The sequence below is a fragment of the Xenopus laevis genome, chromosome 6S (assembly GCF_017654675.1).
Source record: "Xenopus laevis strain J_2021 chromosome 6S, Xenopus_laevis_v10.1, whole genome shotgun sequence".
Taxonomy (NCBI): Eukaryota; Metazoa; Chordata; class Amphibia; order Anura; family Pipidae; genus Xenopus; species Xenopus laevis.
The window spans coordinates 17,365,439-17,386,574 of record NC_054382.1 but is presented as its reverse complement, the minus strand read 5'-3'; the positions used below and the strand labels follow the sequence as shown (position 1 = coordinate 17,386,574).

General features: G+C 41.2%; 1 protein-coding gene across 1 annotated transcript in view; it reads right to left on the bottom strand.

Moving 5' to 3' along the window:
* The window catches only part of map3k8.S (mitogen-activated protein kinase kinase kinase 8 S homeolog), a 33,662-nt gene extending 21,340 nt beyond the window's left edge, over positions 1-12,322 (bottom strand). Inside the window, exon 1 of the mRNA XM_018269074.2 lies at positions 12,075-12,322. Within this exon, the coding sequence (XP_018124563.1) occupies positions 12,075-12,102 (28 nt within the window). The 5' untranslated portion in view covers positions 12,103-12,322. The remainder of the gene's footprint in view (positions 1-12,074) is intronic.
* Between the last annotated feature and the right edge of the window lie 8,814 nt (positions 12,323-21,136).

Below are 21,136 nucleotides of genomic sequence, written 5' to 3'. Positions count from 1 at the left end.
AATCTCAGCTGTCAATCAAATATTGTCTGCCCCTCCTCTATGCCAGTGGCATAGAGGCGGGGCAGACAATTACTTTCACTTTCCATTCAGCACTTCCTAGATGTCACTGCTCTCCCCACATTCCCCCCGTTCTCTTTACTGTTTAATTGTGTAACCAGGGCAAGGAAATGGACATCAGGTCCCCCATTCTGGTGCACATACAAGATTCTGAGATGATACAAGGCTTGTCTTAATAACAGTGTCCACAAAATGGCTGCTTCCTGCTTGTTATAATTATGAATTCCCAGAATGAAGGAAACAAGATGCAAATAATTTATATAGTGTAATTAAAGTTCATTTTGCTTGACTAATGTGATAAAATAGGATTTGGAATGTTTTTTTTGGGTGACGGGTCCCCTTTAAAATAATTGACCGCGTCTACTCCTGTGCTCCCCTGCAGCTGAACGGAAGAAAGCGCAATGCAGGGGAGCGCAGGTAAAAATGCCCGTGTGTAAGAGCCCTTAGGGCTATGTTTTTGTGTTTTGATAATGAAGGTGAAATTGCCCTTTAAGCAGTGAGTCAGTTTCCCCAAGCCTCTTTATTTATTTTAGTTTCAAAAACTTTGTATCTTTTTCTGGCATCAGTAAAGGAGATCAGAGAGAAAACTCAGGATATGTCACTAAAAAACCCGGGACTGTGGGCTGAGCTGTTAAAATCGGGACTGTCCTGCAGAAAATGGGATGATATATTACAGCTAGGAGGGACCAAAGGCTTCACTATGACAAAAAACAACACTCATAGAACAAAACACTAGAAATGACTGATTATTTTATTGTTTTTTTTTAAATAATCTTATTGGGGTCATTTTGTGGTCTGGAAAGCCCCAAACAGTCTTTGTAACCCTCTTCCCTTAAATTGAACAGCTTTACCTGCAGCCCCGGCTCATTTCTCTGTACAAACTTATGATTATGGTTTTTGTTTTTTCCTTTGTGGTTTGCAGACCTAGAATCACCGAAGCTCAAGGAATCAAAACTTTTCACCACAGAACGGCGTCATGGATCGGACTGCAGCACCATTGATGTCACTTGGTTATGTCCACTGCACAAAATACAGGTATAGGCTCTATTATCCAGAATACTGAATAAGGGATCATTCAGTAATTTAGATCATCATACTTAACGGCTGCTAATATTAATTTTAACATGAAATAAAGCCAATAGAATTGTTTTGTAACCAGTATGGATTCATGCAGCTTAGTTACCATCAAGTACAAGGTACTGTTTTATTATTACAGGTATGGGATCTCTTATCCGGAAACCCGTTATTCAGAAAGTTACCAATTACAGAATGATGTCTCCCATAGGATCCATTTTATCCAAATAATCCACATTTTTTAAATGATTTCCCTTTTCTCTGTAATAATAAAACAGTTCCTTTTGCTTGATCAGAACTAAGATATAATTAATCCTTAATGGAGGCAAAAAAGGCCTGCTGGGTTTACATGATCTTTTAGTAGACTTAAGGTAGAGTCCTGCGCGGAACCAATTTCTAAGACCCGACCCCGCAACTCACATTTTTAACCACTTCGATCTACTACCTGACCTAGACCCGCAACTGCCTTATCCGCAACCTTCCATCAAACAGTTGCTGGTGATGGTGCTGCAAACCGGAAGTGACATCATCATAAGCGGGCGGGGCAGAAACAACTTTTGTAAAAGAAGGAGTAACATACATAACATAAGAAATTTAGATGAGACCCGCAAGCCGACCCGCGGGTGTACCCGCACCTGAATATCCTCCCCTCATTCCGCAGGGTGCCTGCTTTTTTTGTGGGTAACCCGCGGGTACCCAACCTGCTGCAGGACTCTAACTTAAGATATGAAGACCCAAGTTACAGAAAGATCTGTTATCCGGATAACCCCAGGTGCCAAGCATTCTGGATAACAGGTCCCATAAATGTATGAAGAAAAAAATTTAATTTAAAAGTTTATAAATTTAAAAAATAGTATTATTTGCTTAAAATGGACTCTATGGGAGACGGCCTTCCTGTAATTTGGAGCTTTTTGCATAAGGAATCCCATACCTTAATTATTGCATCAAATAAAATATACCCCAAACCATTTACCTCTGTCTCTACCAACATCTGAACTTATAAATCCATACATACAGGCTGTGGTGTACCTACCAAGACAGCAGGGGGTACTTCTGGGTGCACTTGGGTCCATGGGGCTATAATTATGCTGCTGAGTACAGTTTTTACAGTCTCACCAAAATCACCAGTGTAATGCAGGCATCAGAGAAACACCCAAATCCACCCCAGCCGCCTACCATTTACATGGCTGACAGTCACTACGACTGTGTTTCAGCTTGAAATTTCCTATTAAAGCATCTTTGAGCTTGGAAGCAACTGTACTGTCACCATGAGACATCTCCCAATGGTTGTAAGTAGGTGCTATTCTGGGCACTTCTACATGGTGCATTTAATTAGTACTGTATATTATGCCTGTGTATACAGAGGCTCAGGGGATACAAGTAATAAGAAATAAAATACAGTTGAGTGTTTCTTATTAGGCACATACCATGGGGTTTAGTGGTACGTAGGTGGGCACCATTATATTATATAGTAAAGCTTAGAGCGGGATGGGGTAACTTTCCACCAAAGGAGTAATTTAATGGTATAAAGTAACCCTACCGTCCACTAATAATGGCAACTATATACCAAAGACTATTGCAATTTTGCTTCAAATTTCTCTCTCAAATGACTCTCAAGATCGGCACACCCCATACAAGCACAGCGAGTCACTAAAACCTTTCATTTTTAAATGTAAGGAAAATCAGGGTTTTTTTCCCCAAATTTACTTTGCACAGCATATTAAAAAAAAATTGGATTATGCTACCCCAATGAAATGATGTCCAGACATGCTTAGCAAGTGAGGAGTGGTTTATTAAACTGCAGGACCCCTAACACAATCATTAACTTTTATTCCTCTAGCTGAGAATCCAGAAATTACATTTATTACATGACTAAATGTGGATGAAGGAATTGGTCATAAAAAAGCCTTCATTAATCATGATGAAACAGAGTTTCCTGCCGAATCATGTTTCTTACTGCTGACTACAGATATGGGGTGGCAAGATAATGGCCATGGAACACAGTGAAATTCAGGGTTGTTTATTCCAGTGTTAACCCTTAAAGGAGAACTTAACCCCACAATTAAGAAAAGCTCCTACCTACTAACTTATATTGCCCCCCCCCTTCCTGCTTTCCCCAAACATACATCAATTGCCCTGAAAATGTACCTAAAATATGTCTCACCTATCAGTGCAGAGTAAGCGCAGCGGAGCTTGTGAGCGCCATCTTCCAAAACACTGGTTTTTATCTGTAATAGAGTGACGTATTGGTGCATGCGCAGTTGGAGCAGTGTTCCGGTTCATACCGACTGCGCATGTACCAAAAGTGCCGGAAATTGCCAAAGAGGACCCGAATTGCCAAAGAGGACCCAAAGAAATCCGAAGATCCAAAAGATGTCTTTTCTTAATTGGGGGGTTGAGTTCTCCTTTAAAGAGATATAGAATGAACCTGAAGTGTTTGTATAAACTTAACATATACCCTACCACAGTGATCCCCAACCAGTGGCAACATGTTGCTCACCAACCCCTTTGGATGTTGCTCCCAGTGGCCCAAAGCAAGTGCTTATTTTTGAATTCTAGGCTTATTTTGGTTGAATAAAAACCAGTTGTACTGCCAAACAGAGCCTCCTATAGGCTGCCAGTCCACACAGGGCTACTAAATAGCCAATTATATCCTTTATTTTGTACTACCAGGAACTTTTTTCATGCTTGCTTGCTCCCTAACTCTTTTTACACGTGAATGTGGCTCGCGGGTAAAAATGGGGACCCCTGCCCTACCTTGTATTTTACTAACTCTTCTGAGAACATTTTGCACTTTGATTATATAATAGCAATTTCTACACTGTTAATACAGATTTTCCTGAAACTTATTATCCAGAAAGCTCCAAATTATGTAAAAGTTACTTCCCACAGACTCCATTTTATCCAAATCATCCAATTTTTTTAAAAACAATTGCATTTTTCTCTAATAATAAAACAGTAGCTTGTACTTGATCCAAACTAAGATATAATTAATCCTTATTGGAAGCAAAAAGTCTATTGGTTTTCATTAAATAAACCAAATATGCTGGTTTTGCTTCCAATAAGGATTATTTATATCTTATTCTGCTTCTTGCCAGCTTTCTAATGGGTGTTATTGACCCCGACAGCAAAAAAAACTATTGCTGTGAGGCTACACTTTTGTTTTTGCTACTTTTTATTCATTATGTTCCTATTCAGTCCTTTGCCTGTTCATCTGCCAGTCTCTCATTCAATGCACTACCTGGTTGCTAAGGTAAAGAGGACCCTAGCAGCCAGACCGCTGCTAAAATAAACTGGAGAGCTGCTAAACAAAATGCTGAATAACAAAAAAAAAATCTCAAAATATTTACCAATTGCAAGTTCTATTAGAATGTCAATATCTACCAATTTAAATCACTACAGCAGGTAGTGTATCTTGGCGCCTCCCTGTTCAGTTGTATCTTTCCTATCATATTGAGCAACAGATTTCTTCGTTATCTAGAAAGCTCAGAATTACGGAAAGACAATCTCCCATAGACTCCATTTTAACCAAATAATCCAAATTTTTCAAAATGATTTCCTTTTCCTCTGTATTAATAAAACAGTACCTTGTACTGGAGTCCTGAGTGGGTCCATTTTTTGGAACCTTTTCTCGACCCGTACCCGCAATCCGCATTCCTACCTGCTTGGTCCCGCTAACCAACCCGCAAATACCTTATCTGCAACCCAGACACGCTGACCATCAAGAGTCAGGATGTGCTGTAAATTGAGAAGACCCGCGGCCCAGGTCCGGACTGAGAACTAACTGGCATTTCAGGTACACAGAGGCCCAATCAGCCCACACAGCGGCCCAAACCGCCCCCACCAGCCCACTAAATATTGACTTTCTATGGCACCTTATAGCAGCCCCTCTGGCATTTGCCAGAAACCACAGATTGCCAGCCAAATAATCCAAGACGCAGAACCGCGTCTATGCCCGCACCCGGAACTTCTACCGGCAGGGTACCCCAGGTTTTTGCAGGTACCCGACCCGCTGCAGGACTCCACCTTGTACTTGATCTAAACTAAGGTATAATTAATCCTAATCCTTATGGGAAGAAACACCAGCCTTTTGGCTTTATTTAATGGTTACATTATTTTCTAGTAGATTTAAAGTATGAAGATCCAATTGACAGAAAGATCCATTATCTGGAAAACCCCAAGCATTCTGGATAATAGGTCCAATTCCTGTATAATAAATCTCAAAAAAATTGGCAGCAATTCGTGCAAAGTGCAAGTGCCCCAACAAAACAAAGGGATTATATAAAGTGCTGGCTACTCCTTGCTGCAACCTTTATTCTTCACGTCAGTTTTGTTGAATTACAGTTGCATCACCTATTACTGGATTAGCTGCCTACGAAAAAGGGAAGTGGCCTGAGTCACCTTCAAAATAAAATTCTTTGGATGCATATCACACAGTTTGTCTGCTGTAACTGCACACAGTACCCACTATGTTCTAACTTAACTCATAAGATGCTAATATGTTATACAGCCCCTTATATTCCATAGCTTAGATGCCAAATGATTAGGTACTGATGTTGTACAGTATCCTAAAATATTCTGGCTGCTCTGTGGACTGCCAAAGATGGGCCATCAGTAGGGTATTTTACCGGCCTGGCCGATAAAAATTTGGTCGACCCCAATGTTATTAATAGGGAAAAAAGCTAAATATATAGGAAGGCCTGTATTTTTTTTCCAGAAAAGGTGGCAACCCTAGCCATCAGTCATGCTAAAATGAGCTATAGAGCTGCAATCAATATGATTATATATAATCTCTCTCTCTCTCTCTCTCTCTCTCTCTCTCTCTCTATATATATCTATATAATTATTATTAATATAATCTAATACATACAGTAGAACCTCAATTTTACATCCCCTGATTTTAAGTTTCCCCTCATTTTACATTTTACATTGTTGTTTTATAATGCATGTTGTGCATAATACATTTCCCTGATTTTACATTTTCTTGGATTTTACACCATTTTTTTCTGGTCCCTTGAAAAATGTAAAATGGGGGTTCTACTGTAAGCTGCAATATAATCAGATAACACAGGTCTCGGTGAAGGTGCAGCCCCCTAATCCTTTAAACACACCACTGCAATTCGCAGACTGGTGCCTAATGAATGACTCTGATCCAAACGGCAGTTTCAATCCTCTGCGGTGTGCCTTACACGTGGTGTGAGCAGACACTGATGGACCCAACAAGCATGTTTTTTTGGGGCCCTCAAACATATGAAAAAATTTTTTTTTTACATGTGTACCGGCTCATTTATGAACCATGCTTTTTGCACTTTGCCCCTCCACCTAAGAGCACAAAGATTTTGCTTCTCTCTGTATGTAGCACTGGCTTTTCATAAAAACACTGCACGCAGAGGGGTGGCACATGGGTGGCATACAGGCACCCCCTAGGGAGCTTTTGTGCCATTCAGAGGGTGCAAATCACAGGGAAACAAGGCTCTAAGGAGCCTCAATTACTGAATTACTGCCTGCATATGGCACAGGTCTCCCTTGTGCCCCTTGGCACTGCTCTTACTGTCTATATTGGTACAACCCTAAATGTACAAACACGAAGGGGCAAATTTATCAAAGGTCGAATTAGAAAAAATTTTTTATGGTCAAATCTGTCAAATTCAACTAGGGAGTTATTGCAATTAGATTCGAGTTTTTTTTAAAACATTCAAATTAAATTTTAGAGATTTATCTTACTCTAGCCCTTTAAGAACTCGAATTTGACCACTTGTTTAACTCAATGGCAGAGGTCCAGGAATCAATTTGATTGTTGTTCCCAGCCTTCCTGACATTCAAGTTTTTTTTTTCGGAGAAAAAACTCGAATCGAGTTTTTAAAATTCAAACCAAATTCAATTTGAATTCGATTCGAGTTTTCCGGTCGGTTTAATTCATCCGAGTTATAAAAAAAAATTTGATTTTATTAATAAATTTCGATTCACAGTCGATTTTCGAATTATAGGAGTTTAGGGGAGTTTTTAAAAATTCACATGAATTTCGAAATTCGACATTTGATAAATGTGCCTCTAGGTTTACAAAACGGTAGGTCTTGTGATCCACAAGTGGCACTTGTTACTGACAGCTGAAGCAGCTCTGGATTCCCAGCAAATAAAGCCCCATATTTATTACTAGAGCATAACAATCCCAAGCATGAACATACAGCACTCACGGTTTCATACACAAACAGCCCCAACCATTTTATAAACACAGCTAAACGTGTGCTGAACAAGGGTGCAAGGAGTCGCCCTATAGACTATAACCATGCTCTACCAGACCACAAGTCACGTGACAGACCAGGGTCATAAACACTGAGGAAATCACTATAAATATCTCGGCTCTTGCATTATGGTAAAACGAAAATATGCAAGTTATGTAATTTCCATTTAGCTCTACAAAGATCGGCACAGACAAAGACAGTGCCTGTGAGTCAGAAAAGGACTTTGGAGCCTCCCATGACTGTTGCCAACACACATTTACAGGAATACTTAGGATTATAGGGAAAGCAAGCTTTTGCCCAATGAAAGACAATGTAATACTTAATAACTTTCCTATATATAGTCATTACACACTTTCAATGGTTTTAATGTTATTCTTTAATCATAGCTACTGGAGGCAGTATGTCTAGCCCTTTTGTCTACCCTGGCGATTATGACTTTTAAAACAATGTAGCAGAAGCCAGCTGAAGAACCACACAAGCCCATCTTCTGCTACATTGTTTCAAGAGACAACCAGCAGTGCAGAAAAATACAGTTTCAATTGTTGAAAGACATATTCCTACCAGTGTATAAACTCATTACTTTTTTTTTAGCATATTGCACCTTAATGTTTTTGGACACCTACTGAGCAGCAAAAGTGCAATATTTGGGCAGGCAATATCATGCAAGGAATGTGTGTCTATAAATGGTACAATGCGACCTCTGAGCCTAGAACAGGTGGATAAACAACGCACCATCCTGGGATAGAAGTGGTCACAAAATACATAAAAAACATTCTAAAATATCTAAAATAGCAAATAAGTGTCAGCCCAAATCTCACCCTTACTAACTTTCAGCCTAGGTCCCAGCCAAGATCCTGAGCCTCCCCAGTGGAAGAGTGCATGCAGAGAGTTTGGAAACCACTGCTGCAGAGGGAAGGTTTATGAGAAATGAAGAAATGACCAATGTCACACTGTCCTAAATGTGTCCCAACCCCACTTACATCCCCTCTGACACTGCTGGGAAAACTGTATTGTGGTGCAGCTAATGGTTATCTCTGATGTGCGGCACATAGAAATCACAGAGAATACAGATCCCAGCTTAGGATAATGTACGCAACGGATCTTTGCTTTACACTAGGGATGTACCGAATCCACTTTTTGGGATTCAGCCGAATCCTTAATGAAAGATTCGGCCAAATACCAAACCAAATCCGAATTTGCATATGCAGATTAGAGGAGCATAAGGAAAATGTGGAAAAAATGTTTATACTTCCTTGTTTTGTGACAAAAAGCCATGTGATTTCCCTCCCATCCCCTAATTTGTATATGCAAATTAGGATTTGGATTTAGTTCAGGCAGGCACAAGTATTCGGCCGAATCCTACTGAAAAAGGCTGAATCCTGGAGTCGGCATCCCTACTTTACACAAATAAAGTACAGGAACTTAGGTATCCTCATTCCCCTCCACTAACAAATGTAGGGGGGTTTGTAGCTCATAATGATAACAGCGGGTTCATACTGTAACCATCAGTACAACATATGGTATCAATCAGGACTGGAGTCCGATCTGCTCCCATAATCCCTACCCCCTATACAAAGCCCTGCACCATAATAGAGACGCCAGGGGCACAGAAATACAGATTGATTTGTGGGTTCTGATGGATGTGCCACCGCTGCCCGGAGCTCCTTCTGCTACTGAGTGCACTAACTTTAACATACACCAAATCTGATTTCTGAACTACACTGCACTAAGGAGCTTCACTAAATAAATATGCCATTTACTACTCCAACAGCCTGTCACGAAGCTGGGCACCTACACTGCTCCTGCAGTAGTGTAACTATCACAAAGGCTGGACTATTGCAGTTCTTCCTTGTGCCTAAGGAAACTAACTACAGAGGAAGCAGACACTACGGCAACAGGTGGGTTTAGGTGGTATAGGGGCCCTATGAGGCTCTAACTCAGGGGTGCCAAAAGATAGATGGGGATCTACCAATAGACCTTTAGCTGGTGATCAGTAGATCTCAAGACACGGTCAACAAACAGCTTTTCAATATCACCCTTCTATTTCATAATTTTCATTCAGATATGTATTATGTTAAAGGAGAAGGAAAGCTACGGATTAGCCACAATAGTGCAAGATATAACAATATATTTATTCTGCAGAATGCTTTACCATACCTGAGTTAACAGCTCTAGAAGCTCTGCCTGTTTGTTTAGGATAGCAGCTGCCATATTAGCTTGGTGTGACATCACTTCCTGCCTGTGTCTCTCCCTGCTCACTCATACTGGGCTCAGATTACAACAGGGAAGGGGAGGAGGGGGTTGAGGGATTGAGGAACAAACTGAGCATGCTCAAGCCCTGGAGGTTTAAGCTGAAAACAGGAAGTCTGATACAGAAGCCCATGTGTACACAATAGAAGGAAAGAAATGCTGTGTATCTTTTGACTCAGAGGACTCAGATCAGCATTACTTTGAGGGTTTACTGATGTATGTATATAGACCTCTCTATAAAAGCTTACTTTATTTTAGCCTTTCCTTCTCCTTTAAGGTTAAGTAAGAAATAGTTGTTTATTAAATATAGCAATATAAATTCTCTCAAATCAATATAATATGTAAGTAATATTTCCATGGAACAGAATTCTAACAATGCTTTTATGGATGTAGATCATAATGGGATAACTTCACTAAAAGTAGACCTCGCATTAGTGAAGTATGGGCTCTCCTTATCTAACTTTTGTACAATTTCAATAAATAATAGTAAAACTGGTTAACCTCTAGATCAGGAGTGCCCATACTTTACTAATACAAGGTCTACTTTTAGTGATGTTATCCCATTATGATCTACATCCATAAAAGCATTGTTAGCATTCTGTTCCATGGAAAATATTACTTAAATATTATATTGATTTATGAGAGAATTTATATTGCTATATTTAATAAACAACTATTTCTTACGTTACCTTAATGTAATAAATATCTGAATGAAAAGAATGAAACAGGAGGGTAATTTAGACAAGCTGTTTGTTGACAGCGTCTTGAGATCTACTGATCACCAGCTAAAGCTGGCCATAGATGTAAAGATTTTTAAAAGATCCGATTGTCATTGAGAGACCGCGATTATCTCGAAACGATCGTACGAATTGTCCATCAACTAAAAAGACCATTTCAGGTGATATTGCCAGGAAAACAAAGGGGAGCTGCCTGCTTGGCCCTGCAAACATAGATCGATTGCACTGGGACCGATAAAGATTTTTTAACCTGGCCGATCAATTTTCCGAAAAATCGTAAGATGTATGATCGTTCGAATCCCACTAACCGCACAATAATTTAGATGGATTGGTCGGACTTCGCTAAAATCTAGGGATGCACCGAATCCAGGATTCGGTTCGCGATTCGCCCGTTTTCAGCAGGATTCGGATTTGGGCGAATCCTTCTGCCCGGCCGAATCCTAATTTGCATATGCAAAATAGGGGTGGGGAGGAAAATCGTGTGACTTTTTGTCACAAAACAAGGAAGTAAAAAATGTTTTCCCCTTTCCACCCCTAATTTGCATATGCAAATTCGGATTTGGTTCGGTATTCGGCCGAATCTTTCGAGAAGGATTCGGGGGTTCGGCCGAATCCAAAATAGTGGATTTGGTGCATCCTTACTAAAAACGGTCGTTCGGCAAGAGAAATCTTTGCATGCATGGGGACCTTAAAGGAAAACTGTCAAGGAAAAAAAAAATGAATCAGTTAATAGTGCTGCTCCAGCAGAATTCTGCACTGGAATCCATTTCTCAAAAGAGCAAACAGATTTTTTTATATTCAATTTTGAAATCTGACATGGGGCTAGACATATTGTCAATTTCCCAGCTGCCCCAAGTCATTTGACTTGTGCTCTGATAAACTTCAATCACTCTTTACTGCAAGTTGGAGTGATATCACCCCCTCCATTTCCCCCCCCTCCCCCCAGCAGCCAAACAAAAGAACAATGGAAAGGTAACCAGATAGCAGCTCCCTAACACAAGATAACAGCTGCCTGGTAGATCTAAGAACAACACTCAATAGTAAAAACCCATGTCTCACTGAGACACATTCAGTTACATTGAGAAGGAAAAACAGCAGCCTGCCAGAAAGCATTTCTCTCCTAAAGTGCAGGCACAAGTCACATGACCAGGGGCAGCTGGGAAATTGACAATATGTCTAGCCCCATGTCAGAGTTCAAAACTGAATATAAAAAGATCTGTTTGCTCTTTTGAGAAACAGATTTCAGTGCAGAATTCTGCTGGAGCAGCACTATTAACTGATGCGATTTTGAAAAAAAAAAACATGTTTTCCTGATGACAAGATCCCTTTAAAGGTCTATTTAAAGATCCTGATCTAACTTTTGGGCGAAACAGTGAAAATTTGAATAAAGGCATATTTTCACATAGATTCATAGATTTTTCAGACTTTTTTTTTTTTCTTTACTGCACATATTGTGCTATTTTTGGGCTACTTTTGAAAAGCCTCTTGGCTTGTTTCAGGCTGGTTTTGTAGCTGACTTTGAGACCTGACAACCCTGGAAGCAATTATGTCCAGGCACTAGATCCAGGCAGGGGCCCTGCTGTACAGAACAGACATTTCTCCGAGTAGAACGTTGCCATGGACACTGGTGCGACTTTGCAAGCTCCCTCGGAGTCTGTAGCGACAGTCGCACCCATAAAGTTGCAGCAGCAGTCGCTCCCCGTACAATCCTTACCTTTATAGCCGAGGCTGTGCCCGGGCATGGCTGAGACACGGCGCCGCTACATCACGCGACTCCGACTGCGCCGCTCACTGATCTCAGTCACTGCTGGAAAGTCCAAAACTGGGAGGTTCCACGTGCCGCGAGGAGAGGAGGAGCCTGTCAGGAAATGATGAGAAACAACACGAAAAGCAGGAGACGTTAACCCCTGCGGCCGCTTGGGAGAGACACCGAGTGTGTGTGGCAAGTCTCTTCCCTGGGGAGGAAATCCCCACACCCCCGCTGGTATCTGCTCATTTGCTTATGCCCAAGGGGAGACTCTCTCTCTATCCCATCTCTATCTGCCTATCAGCAAACAGCCGGCAGGTTCCATTCGCATCCGAGGGGTGATACAAAGTGACATATGCAAATAGCATGTTCCTGTGTGTCAGTGGACGGGCCCTGTAATTGAGTACATACGGGCAGAAAGAAACGCCTAGTTCAACTATTATTCTCAGAATCCCCTGTGCTCCATCTCCTTGCTGGATATGACTGGTTACACAGAAGTACTGGGGATGGAATATTAAAGGTTTGGAACAGAAAGAATAGATACATGGTGCGGCTGCAGAACCTCTTAGAACCTCTTACACTGTTTATATCTGCAAATTTCGTTTTACACAGCATAATAAATCTGCCCCTAAGTCTCGTTGTACCTATGATACTAAATATTAGATTGTGAGCTCTTTGGAAATGCAATTGATGTGCCTTGTGCAATTCCTAGCTAGGGGACACACAGACTTGTGCAAAACCCACACACATGCAATTATACACGCTGCCAGTCTTAGGAAAAGCTGTGGACAAAGTACGATGGCACATTCTGCCTGGCACGTACTTGGAGGCTTTGATTAAAATAATAGATCCATTTTTCTATAACTTGTGTGTTTGAAGTGTTAATATAAGAAGTATACTGGCCAGTCTGGGGCCCCCTTCGTTATGACTTTCTGTGCAGTCACCCCACGGTCCATGAACAGATACCCACACACGTGTTGCCTGACCCACTCGATTACATGCATCATGCAGTGAATGGGGCAGCTGTATGCCCAACATGCATTTAAACGCAGAGTTTGCCTTTGGCTACAGTCCAGACATCTTTCCAGGAATAATTAATAAGGAAACACATTTCTTATGCATTCAAGGTGTGTCTGGCCCATCTTGGCATGCACAGGCTAACCCAGGGGTCCCCAACCTTTTTTTACCCGTGAGCCACATTCAACTATAAAAAGAAATGGGGAGCGGCACAAGCATGAAAAAGACCTCTTGCGGTGCCAAATAAGGGCTATGATTGGCCATTTGGTAGCCCCTATGTGGACTGGCAGCCTACAGGAGGCTCTAATTAGCAGTATACTTAGTTTTTATGCAATTTAAACTTGCTACCATTATTATTCAAAAATAAGCACCTGCTTTGAGGCCACTGAGAGCAACATCCAAGGGTTTGGAGAGCAACATGTTGCTCATGGGCTACTGGTTGGGGATCACTGGTCTAACCCTTGTTATTTTGCTATATTCTTATCTAATAGAAAAAACAAAGGGTAGAAGCTATAGGGTTCAGTGGCGTAACTATTAATGTAATATATTATATTATATAATTATATTATATAATATATAATATTATATTATATAATATATTATATTAATATATTAATGGGCCCCACAGAAAATTATTTTTTAGGCCCCCTAAATGTCTAGAGGACGGTTGACCTGTTTAACCAATATATATTGAAATTGTATATGAATTGGGGCTTCATGTGGCCTCTATACCTCCTGACCCCCTGCAGATGCAGGGTCTGCCTCCTCTGTAGTTACGCCCCTCAGGGTTATGTGTATTTTAATACCTGTAATCTGGGTACATATACCCTGTGCCTCGACCCCCTCCTCCAACAGGGTGCCTTGTAGATATACCTAAAGCTCACATGCCACCCTCAGACTGAACCCTCACTTACTATATGGTGCAGCCAGGACTTGCATATCACAAATATTCTGCTACCTCTTACCCACAACCCCTTGCTATGTTATATTTCCAACCCTTTAATAATAAGACTAGACCTCTGCACACTTTAATTTTTTGATGTTACTGTTCCTTTAACCACCCCAGTATGCGGCACAGTGTAGTTCTACAAGGCAGCCCCAGCCCATACAGGCAAGCTATAATTTCCATACTGGTATAAAGTACAATAAGAAGGCGTCATGCATCACGGCTCTGCTTCCTAGTTCCTTGCTCTCATGGAAAGATCAGCTGCACTTCCTCTTTTCTTACACAAACCTCATTTACATGCTGGAAACAATTCTAAAAATGTTCAGATACTGTCACACCTTTAGCTGAAAGGTGTCATTTCCCTTGCCGAAGGCAGATTCTGTCACTGAAGACGTTCGTGCCATGGCTGCTCCTCCTGTGTTCACTGCAGTGATATATTATTCTTCTGCAGCTCGGTTAATACCCTTTCTAGCCCTCTCTATAAGTTCTTGCCAGCAGTTACTTCCCACGTGCCAAAAAAATTCCCTAATGGCCAGAACATTTGTTATTTTTCCTACTTTAATCCTACAATTGAATGGTTTGTTTTAGATCGCTGCATTAAAACAAATGATGGTCGTACAAGGAATTAAGTCTGATGTTTTCTTTAGACCCCTGCAGCAGGATAAACTCTCCCAAGTAGCAGTACCCTAATATGCACCCATATACTTTATTATAATACCACAGCTGGTTAAATTTTCCCATGTAGCAGTACTCTCTCTCTCGTTAATGAAATTATTTATTTTTATTTAGGGCTCTAAGGGCTCTTACACATGGGCGTTTGTGCACTCCCCTGCGTTGTTTCGCTTTCTTCCATTCAGCCGCAGGGGAGCGCAGGAGAAGACACACTGAATTATTGGCAATGAGGCTGTACTCACACAGATGCATGTAAGTGCAGCATGTTGCATTTTACCTGCGTTTGGTGCTTACATGCGTCTGTGTGAGTACAGCCCCATTCACAATTATTCAGTGCGTCTACTCCTGCTCTCCCCTGCGGCTGAATGGAAGAAAGCACAACGCAGGGGAGCGCAGGTAAAAACGCTCGTCTGTAAGAGCCCTTACACTGTTAGCACAGTCCGTCTGTAGCACATGGTAGGATTTGTTGCCTTCTGTGTCTGTTAAATTTTTGCATTAGGGAGGCGAACGGTAGCGAAGTTGTGCTAGAGTTAGTTCGTCAAGCAAAGCGAAGTTACGCGATGCCTAATTTGCATACAGCGCCAAGTTAAAGTACAATGGTTGTATATGTAGCAGCAAATACATTAAACTACACAAGGCTGGGAAAGCTTCATTAAATAAAATAGAGTTGTTATTTTGCCCTATACATGTGCCCACTGTATAGTTTAGGTGCCAAATGTTAGGAAATGTAGGGGGGAAGGAGGGTACCCTCAAAAAAATTTACGATCTTTTCAGCCTATCACCCTTAAAAAAGGAAAAGACGCCAGAGTTTTTTGGGACTTTTTTTGAAGCAATCCCTATCTACTCTATTGCACTTCGCCTGGTCTGATGTGGCGAAGGCAAGTCTGGCGCAAGAGGTAACGTTCAGTAAAATGCGCAAGTTAGTGATTAGCATAGTTACGCCATCCCTTCGCCATAGCGCAACTTTGCCTGGTGTAAGGGTGCTAAGTAGCGCTAGAGTAGGTCCACTTCGCTAGCGAATTTACGCCAGTGCCCGTTAGTAAATCGAAATGACATCACGCTGGCGAATTTGCGCTAGCTTTATGCGCTTTGCGCTTTAGTGAATTTGCCCCTTAGTGTAACATTAAGATCACTGCAAGTAAAAGTTATTACTTGTACCGATCTGGCTTAATTGGAAGCCATTTTCCTGTAATTAAGCCGAATCGACATGAGTAATGTAATTTATTTGTGGTGATTCAATGCTAGCAAAGGGTGCCATTTTCCTGGAGATTGAGCACAGATTACAATAAATAAAAGTTGTGGTAAAGAAGGGGCAGAGAGAATGAGAGCGAAAGGACTATTTCGCTTTATATCAAGTTATTAACATGTGCTGATCACACACATCTAACCCTTCTTATCTAAACAGGAGGGACAGGCACCTTTATTTTGCACCTTTATCTTGCACCTTTATTTTGTTTTTATCTTCTCCAATCAAACCAATCTCAAAAGGGACAGTGCTAACTGTGTAAAAAAAATTATTTCACAAGAATGAGAGAGAGAGATTTATGAAGAGAGACCAGGAGGAACTTGTAGTTATTTTGTGCAGCAGTAACCTCTGGGGGCAGCGAGGATGAAAGGGAACTGCTTAAAGGCAAAGTAATGGAAAGGTCACACCATGACATTTGAAAGTGTGTGTTTGCAAAAGTTATTTGGGGAAGTTCAGTTTTTATCATAACAATTTTCTGCAGGATAAGTATGACTTTGCTTATCGTCTTATCATTTTCTTTGACCATGAACACAAGTGCAGGCAGTGTCAGCAGATTTTGGGGTGGAAAAGTAAAAGTGTGAATTTTCACTCTGAAATCCACTTTGTTTGTTCACTAATAGGCTGATCCTGTGCCTGTCACCCAACAAACATACAATGTGTGGAAGGGAGAGGATCAGATTTTATCCACTGGGGTATATATTACTGTCCATGAGGCATTACAATGCAATTATTTTGGGCATCTTCTGTATATGGGGGTTAAGCAGGCTTTTTGGCACTTGCAAAAAAAAAAATGCAGCCTCTAAACCACACAGATATGTACACGTTAGGGAATTGAGACCATTTGCACACAAGGGAATCCATCAGTGAATACAGACATGTTCATTTAAGTGAACCTCTTTTTCTTCATTTTACATTAAAAAAAAAAAGTTAGTTGGACGCAGTTGTTTCTCAGAACATTTCCTGTTTTGGGGGTAAATCAATCCTGTAATCTTGCTAAAAATGGTTTGTAAACCTTTAAATAACTTCTGTTATTTTTCTCTTTCTTCCTAAAGGGATCCTGTCATCGAAAAACATGTTTTTTTCAAAATCAGTTAATAGTGCTACTCCAGCAGAATTCTGCACTGAAATCCATTTCTCAAAAGAGCAAACAGATTTTTTTATATTCAATTTTGAAATCTGACATGGGGCTAGACATTTTGTCAATTTCCCAGCTGCCCCTGGTCATGTGACTTGTGCCTGCACTTTAGGAGAGAAATGCTTTCTGGCAGGCTGCTGTTTTTCCTTCTCAATGTAACTGAATGTGTCTCAGTGGGACATGGGTTCTTACTATTGAGTGTTGTTCTTAGATCTACCAGGCAGCTGTTATCTTGTGTTAAGGTGGCCATAGATGCAAAGATCCGCTCGTTTGGTGATGTTGCCAAACGAGCGGATCTCTCCCCGATATGCCATTAACAGGCATGGCTATATAGGGGGTAATCTGATTGTTCGGCCGTATGGCCGAACGATCAGATTACAATGTGCCATGAGCTCCGGTGGGATTGGTCGGGTCAAAATCAAACCTGACCAATTGACCAAACGACCGATCTCCGCCGGGCGAAAGATGTCGGCACACGCCACACACGATCCGAAAATCGTACGAATCCTTGATTCGTACGATCGGATCTGTGTGTCTATGGCCACCTTTAGGGAGCTGTTATCTGGTTACCTTCCTATTGTTCTTTTGTTGGCTGCTGGGGGGGGAGGAAGGGAAGGGGTCACATGACTTGGGGCAGCTGGGAAATTGACAATATGTCTAGCCCCATGTCAGATTTTAAAATTGAATATAAAAATATCGGTTTGCTCTTTTGAGAAATGGATTTCAGTGCAGAATTCTGCTGGAGCAGCACTATTAACTGATTCATTTTGAAAAAAATTTTTTTCCCATGACAGTATCCCTTTAAGGACTATGCCAAAGTAGTTTAGTGTCCCAGTAGAAACGCCTCTTTCTGGGACAAGCAATGTGGCAGCTTCAATTCATGTGCATAAATGGAGCTAAGGGGAGAAAGAGGGCGTACAACAAGGTAAGCTGGGAAATGGAAGTGATATGGAAAATAATAACTTCTTATAAAGAGGAAGCTGTGTTTCCCATCCAGCCCTTTCAGCTAGATAGAATGAATAAAATTCTTTCTTCCCAGAACACCATAATCGACTGCTTCTTTGTACAGCAGCCAGAAAATCATGTTTGTGTACACACACTTTCTGTAAATGATAAGAACATGAGAATTCACAGAGGAGCACCACATAATGGCACAAGGCTATAACCCATGGGCTTTAATACAGGGCAGAAGTATGAGAGGCAGCTTCTGTTAGCCTGTATAAGTCCCATTAAATTATTCCTAAGGACTAACTGCAGCAACTAAAACACCTGCCCATTGAGACAGCTGCATGGCCCTTAACAACTCTGGTATGAGTCAATGTACAAGAACAATACCCACATACACATGAAAGCAGCTGGCATTGACAGGGCATTTCCTTTTTAATGAATGGCCAGGGAACATAACTGTTCAGTGTGGAACTCCCAAAAAAGATTGAGGCAGTCAGATACTCTGGGGTGTCATAAGCCTTTTAAATACTTGGGTGGTAGTTTTGGAAAAAGTCTTTAGAGTACTTATCAGCATTAATAAAATGGACTGTCTGGGACTTTATAAAGATCGTGTACTCTCTTGCCTTCTTAAAGGGATACTGTCATGGGAAAAAAAAAATTTTTCAAAATGAATCAGTTAATAGTGCTACACCAGCAGAATTCTGCACTGAAATCCATTTCTCAAAAGAACAAACAGATTTTTTAATATTCAATTTTAAAATCTGACATAGGGCTAGACATTTTGTCAATTTCCCAGCTGCCCCCAATCATGTGACTTGTGCCTGCACTTTAGGAGAGAAATGCTTTCTGGCAGGCTGCTGTTTTTCCTTTTCAATGTAACTGAATGTGTCTCAGTGGGACATGGGTTTTTACTATTGAGTGCTGTTCTTAGATCTACCAGGCAGCTGTTATCTTGTGTTAGGGAGCTGCTATCTGGTTACCTTCCCATTGTTCTTTTGTTTGGCTGCTGGGGGGAAATGGGAGGGTGGTGATATCACTCCAACTTGCAGTACAGCAGTAAAGAGTGATTGAAGTTTATCAGAGCACAAGTCACATGACTTGGGCAGCTGGGAAATTGACAAAATGTCTAGCCCCATGTCAGATTTCAAAATTGAATATAAAAAAATCTGTTTGCTCTTTTGAGAAATGGATTTCAGTGCAGAATTCTCCTGGAGCGGCACTATTAACTGATTCATTTTGTAAAAAAAAATTTTTCCAATGACAGTATCCCTTTAAGGTGGCCATAGACGCACAGATAATATCGTACAAAAAAATTTTCGTCCGATATTCGTTGCGTGTATGGTGGAAAAAGAGCCGACCGATATCGGCAGAAGACTTGGATATCGGTCGGCTCGTCGATCGGGCTGGACGGAAAATTTTGATCGGGTGCCTTTGAAGGGACCCAAACATCACCCATTGTTAGTGCTGAATCGTCAGATACAGGTAGAATTCTATTGTTTCTTCCCGTATATATACCTGTATATCTGACGATTCAGCTCTACACATGTGTATTGAAACGAACGATCTTTCTTGGAAAGATCTTTTCCAAGAAAGATCGTAATTGTTACGTCTATGGCCACCTTTACAGTTCAACAATCTCCCCAGCAATGACCCCAGGACTGGCAGGAGCAAGGGAGCATCAGGGGCCCCAGAAAGATGATCCTTGGGCAGAACACATTTCCCTGTGAGTTTAAACGTTATGCTTAAAGGGGTTTTAGTATGGCTCGGAAAGCATAAGGGTAGAACTACATGGGCGATTTTAAGTGTGATAGCTTCTGTTCCAACGCGCTAAGATGAATCGCAGGCGTCACGTCGTATGCTCCAAATCAAAGGTAAGTAATAGGAATGTCGCTGCGTGCATCCGACATGACACGACTGTTGGATGCGACTGCTGCACGTCGCGTCTTCATCCGACAGTCGTGTCGGATGCACACAGTGACAACTTCCAACATTCCTATTACTTACCATAGATTCGGCGAATCCGACGTGACGCCTGCGGTTCATCTCAGCTGGTCAGCATGGAAGCTATCACACTTAAAATCGCATGTGTAGTTCTACCCTTACACTGGGCATGGACACACATAAAGCTTGAAACTGCTAAGCGTATTTACGTGGCGGTTGGCTTTCTTTTTTACAAAAATGCGGCGCGGAGCTCGGTGAAAATCCGCACGTGTGTCCGTGTCCTAAGAACATTTACACTGGGTTTTTATTTTTTTTAATGAAATTGAGAGCCGTTTTGAAATCAAAACTAAAAATGAAGCTCAGAGGGACTGAGAAGAAAAACAAATAGCTATAAAATGTAAGTCTCACAGTCTATCTGTGTGCATCCAACACGACAACTGTCAGATGCGAACACGGCACGTTGCGTCTTCATCCGACAGTCGTGTTGTGTTGGATGCATGCAGCGACAACATCTGACATTCCTATTTCTTACTTTAGATTCGGTACATCCGACCGTGACGCCTCAGCGCGTCAGCATGGAAGCTATCACACTTAAAATCGCTTGTGTAATTCTACACTTACTCTGGGCATGGAGTAAGCGCAGAGGGACTGAGAAGAAAAACAAATAGCAATAAAATGTAAATCTTACAGTCTATCTGGTTTTTGGTTTTAGGGTCAGTGACCCCAACAACCAGAAAGCATTTTCCAGAGCTGGTCCAAGTAGTGTTTGCACCAGAACTAATACTATTAGTATAGTATACTATAGGAAATATCTGTGCACTGGTCATCTAACTCGCTGCCTCCCAAGGACCAAACATGGAGTAGCTTCAATTTCCCTGTTTGTTCTATTTAAAGGAGAACTAAAGCTTAACTAAAGAAGAAGTTAGAAATGTTGTACATTATGTTTTGTGCTTCTGTATCAGCCCAAGGCAACTACAGCCCATTAGCAGTAAAGATCTGTGTCTCCAAAGATGCCCCAGTAGCTCCCCATCTTCTTTTCTGCTGATTCTCTGCACATGCTCTGTGCTGCTGTCACTTACTGAGCTTAGGGACCCACTCACAATATACAGTACACATAGAATAGA